The following is a 3,952-nucleotide window of genomic DNA, read 5'->3' as shown; positions in this document are numbered from 1 at the left end:
CTACAAACCAGTGAACAGACTTGCTCAGTTGAATTTTTTTTTTTTTTTATCTGTGCATCTCTAAAATGTCACAGAGGGATTTTTATATAGAAAATCCAAGGGTTATATTGATAGGTATATACATAAGTTGTTGATTTAATGGTTTTACTTGGAATATTTCATTATTTTGTGTTTACTGTGAATAAGCCATTTTTATAATGTTGTGAGTACCACAAACACACTTCTGTTCATCTACCATACATTTCTCTACATCCGGGGGTGAAAACATTACAAACTGGAAAAATCTTATATGAATTTTATTGATCAAGCAAAACGCTATATCATCAGGATGTTACAAAAAATTAATTTTCTCACATGAGATTTTCCACTTAATTTTCAGTGCGTATTTATATTATGTAAGCACGACAACTTTGTTTTGTTGCACACTGAAGTGCAAAACCTGACAGTGAATTTTACTGGACCTGTCATGTTGCTTATTTCTCCCTCTGCACATCTGATACAGTCATAGCAGCAGACAGGTTTTCCTTTCTGGAGAACCTTGCAGGTTCCTGGGGGACATTTCTCACTGCAAACTGACACAGGCACCTGTATGGACAAAGCACCTCTGAAAAAAAAATTTATGAGCACTGACTAAAACAGTAAAAATTGTGATAGTAAATATAACACATTTAAGATGATTTTTTTTTATAAATAAGTACAGTTAGGAAATGGTAGTTTACCTGTTTTGAGTTCTGTGCCCAAATAACAGACACTTGTTGCAGACTCAGCTGTTTGTCTGCAGGTAAAGATGCATCATAAAGACCAACTTTGACAAAGTCCACTATGCCATTTTCTGTTGGCTGCCAGTTTATAATTTCATACTTTGCTGCTGGGTCTCCATTCTCATTAAAGTAAATCTCATCTCCTTCCTTGGATTTGAAATGAATCTTTCTTATGTGCTGTAAAATCTAAGAATATAGGTATAAATTTGTTAATAATGACAAGTTGTGTCAACAGCTTGATACACAGACCACATCATTTTATTACAAAAGAAACTGTATTTTCTTTATACTTAATGTAAAAATGAAATTGAGTTATTTAATGTTGAACTCACTGTGAGTGGATCTAGCTGCACCTTGTGGTTACATATTTCATTACAGCCAAGAATACTATGAAGGGCATGTGCCACAGCATACACTCCTTTATAGACATTGTAATATATAGGCATAACTGACATATCAGTGAAGCTGTTTTACACTCCAGTCAGATCTTCATGTCCAGTACATTCTCTCTGATTCTCTGATGAGTTTGACTGTTTGAACTTACACTTAAATAAAGTCTCCCACAACTCTGTAAAAACTTCATTACTAGATGAATTGAGTTGCTTCATATCTAATATGAACTCTCTCATGCCACTGACATGTGCTTTGGGGATGGACAGGCCTATTGCACCATCTAGAATGTGATGTGTATCCTTTTCTGCATTTTGGGAATCCATAATCCATGACTCAGTTCCTACCCACTGGTACCCAGTCAAGTTGTGTTGAGACAACTCATGTAGAAGCGTATCCATTTCTCTGGCTGAGATAAAAGTTACAATCACCTTGGAGGTGGAAGCCTTGATGACTTCAGTTACCTTTTTCATGCTATCTGGTGCATTTGTTCCATCAAATGACACAGAATACTCCAGACAGATGCCCAGCTGCTGTGCACTTTCTATGAATGTAGCCATGCCATTATTGCCATAATCATTATTGGTTCTAATGGCTCCAACCCAAGTCCAATCAAAGTACTTGACCAACTGAGCCAGGGCTCTGCTCTGATAGTCGTCACTTGGTATTGTTCTGAGGAAGGATGGGTATTTGGTTTTGTCACTGAGACAAGCACAGGTGGAAAAGTGGCTGATCTACAAGAAAAAGAAACAACCTCCCAAAATAAAGATGAAAAATATGAAACATTCATACACTCACATTTGCTCTGAGCAGCTGGAAAAATTGCATAATAAAAAAAACATAACAAATATCATTACATAGTTACTAATCTTACCCACCAGTGGAATATGAAAGGGTCCAATGACAGTAGCCATAGCAATGCTATAAGAGGAAGCGGACCCTCCTATAATGGCCTGCACTTGTCCAGGTCTGATACATGGTACCTCAGTGGATGCAGACTCAACTTCATTACCATTAACCAAGGCCAGTATAGTCCTCACACTTGTGGCAATAGACCCACAGCCATCATACATCTTATAGCCCAGAGAGATACCAGGTAGTAGGTCTGTGCTTTTATTAATCTCCTCAATGGCAAAAATCATAGCCTGGGCAAACTGTAATTCGCTGAAACCCAAACTTGATGCAGACAGTTTTAAAAAGTACTAGTTGAAGTTCTCAAAACATAAACAGTTGAATATTCATTGAAATATTATGACATTAATACAACAGTGAATATTTGAACTTTCATAAATACTGTAATTTTAATGTTAATAATCTGATTATATATATTTTTAAAATTCCTATTTGTATCTGTATCCACTTCCTCATAGACAGTTTGACTCTACATAGATTTATAAGATGAAATTTACCCGGTACATTCCATTGGCAGTGGTTTATGCCTGTAAGTTTCCAGTCTGCCTTGCATGCCACGGAAAGGAAAAATTCCCCCCAATATAATGTCCCCATCTTTAGATAGTAGGGGGTTCTGAGGATCCCCTATCTGCCGGCACACCAGATCCTCAGCCTGCAAAAAAGAAACTATCAACAACAGTGATAAAAATGCCCAGCCCCACTGTGGCCACCTCTGCATGGACGTCATATTGTTTGAGAGACCTAAATCAGTGGGTGACATCACATGTAACTTAATGTAAATCAGACGACTGCACTGGTATTTATACAATTTTGATTAGCATAAAAAAATCAAAACAGAACATTGTTTAATCTCTGTTGATTTACTGGAGGTGGGGGTGAGGGGTGGGATTAAGGGAGTTGCCCAAACTGGAAACAAAAAATAGCTTGAGCTAGTATCTGTGTTGTGTGTGTGATCATACAAAAATACTCGGTTCTGCTGCACATTTTTTCTTTTTTTATGATATTATTTTTACATTATGAATATGCAAATTTTCCTTTAATTACTGGAATTTAAGTTGAGGTGGACTGGTTGCTGTAGTGAATTCTGGGACAATAAATCATTACTGATGGCTTCATTATTCAAAGGGTACATATTCATATAAGACACATCATCAGTTGTTAAAGACAATATTACATTTGGCAGTCTTCAAAGTTCAACTTACTTGGGTCAAATACAACACAACATATGCTTGCCAGATGGTGGCAGTGTTGATTCACACAAAGCTTTCCTGAGAAAGGCTCAGTGATAGATTTGTCTGAAAGACCTGGTCTCTGTAATCATATCATCTTTTCTTGAAAAGATTCAATAACATGAATTAACACTAGTATCATTTATTATAAGAATACCCATACTAAATTCACTTGTAAGGTTTGTGTGTGTAGAAGAGTAAGTTCAGTCCTTTCAGAGTCTGTGATCAGATAACCTAGTAATAAACCAGTGGGCAGTCTGTAGGTGGAATGCAGAGGAGCCTTTGCATAAGATGGGGTTGTCTGGCCCCACAGTGGATTTGTATGTGATGTTATGACCAAGTGTCTTGGAATTAAATGAGTGATGGCTCTCTTTTCAGTCTCTTATCTAAGAACAGGTGTATGTTCAGAGGATTCCTTTTCCTCTGAAGTAGTAAATGTTTCAGTTTTTAGTGTGATTTTAAACACCTCTTGTCTCCTGTTAGGTGCCAAAGTGTCTCCATGTTCTGTCTGATGTGAAACAGGTTTATTGCTAGGACAGAGGTTTTGTATATACTGCAGGCTCAGAGAGAGCGTGAAAGAATGGAAAGGGGGCTCTGATGTGTTAAGCACATTTGGGGGAGCAAAGCACTCTGTCCCTGATCTGTGAAGCATTTGCGCAT

General features: G+C 37.3%; 1 protein-coding gene across 1 annotated transcript in view; it reads right to left on the bottom strand.

The window, feature by feature from the left end:
* Positions 1-2,790, bottom strand: part of LOC109953142 (extracellular calcium-sensing receptor-like) — a 36,407-nt gene extending 33,617 nt beyond the window's left edge. Inside the window, exons 1-2 of the mRNA XM_020588553.1 lie at positions 2,561-2,790; positions 2,030-2,327 (exon numbers count right to left, since the gene is read on the bottom strand). Coding sequence (XP_020444209.1) covers positions 2,030-2,327; positions 2,561-2,790 — 528 coding nt within the window. The remainder of the gene's footprint in view (positions 1-2,029; positions 2,328-2,560) is intronic.
* Between the last annotated feature and the right edge of the window lie 1,162 nt (positions 2,791-3,952).

This window comes from Monopterus albus, unplaced genomic scaffold (genome assembly GCF_001952655.1).
Source record: "Monopterus albus unplaced genomic scaffold, M_albus_1.0 scaffold553.1, whole genome shotgun sequence".
NCBI lineage: Eukaryota > Metazoa > Chordata > Actinopteri > Synbranchiformes > Synbranchidae > Monopterus > Monopterus albus.
The sequence above is the reverse complement of the archived record's forward strand: the minus strand, read 5'-3'. Positions and strand labels throughout refer to the sequence as shown.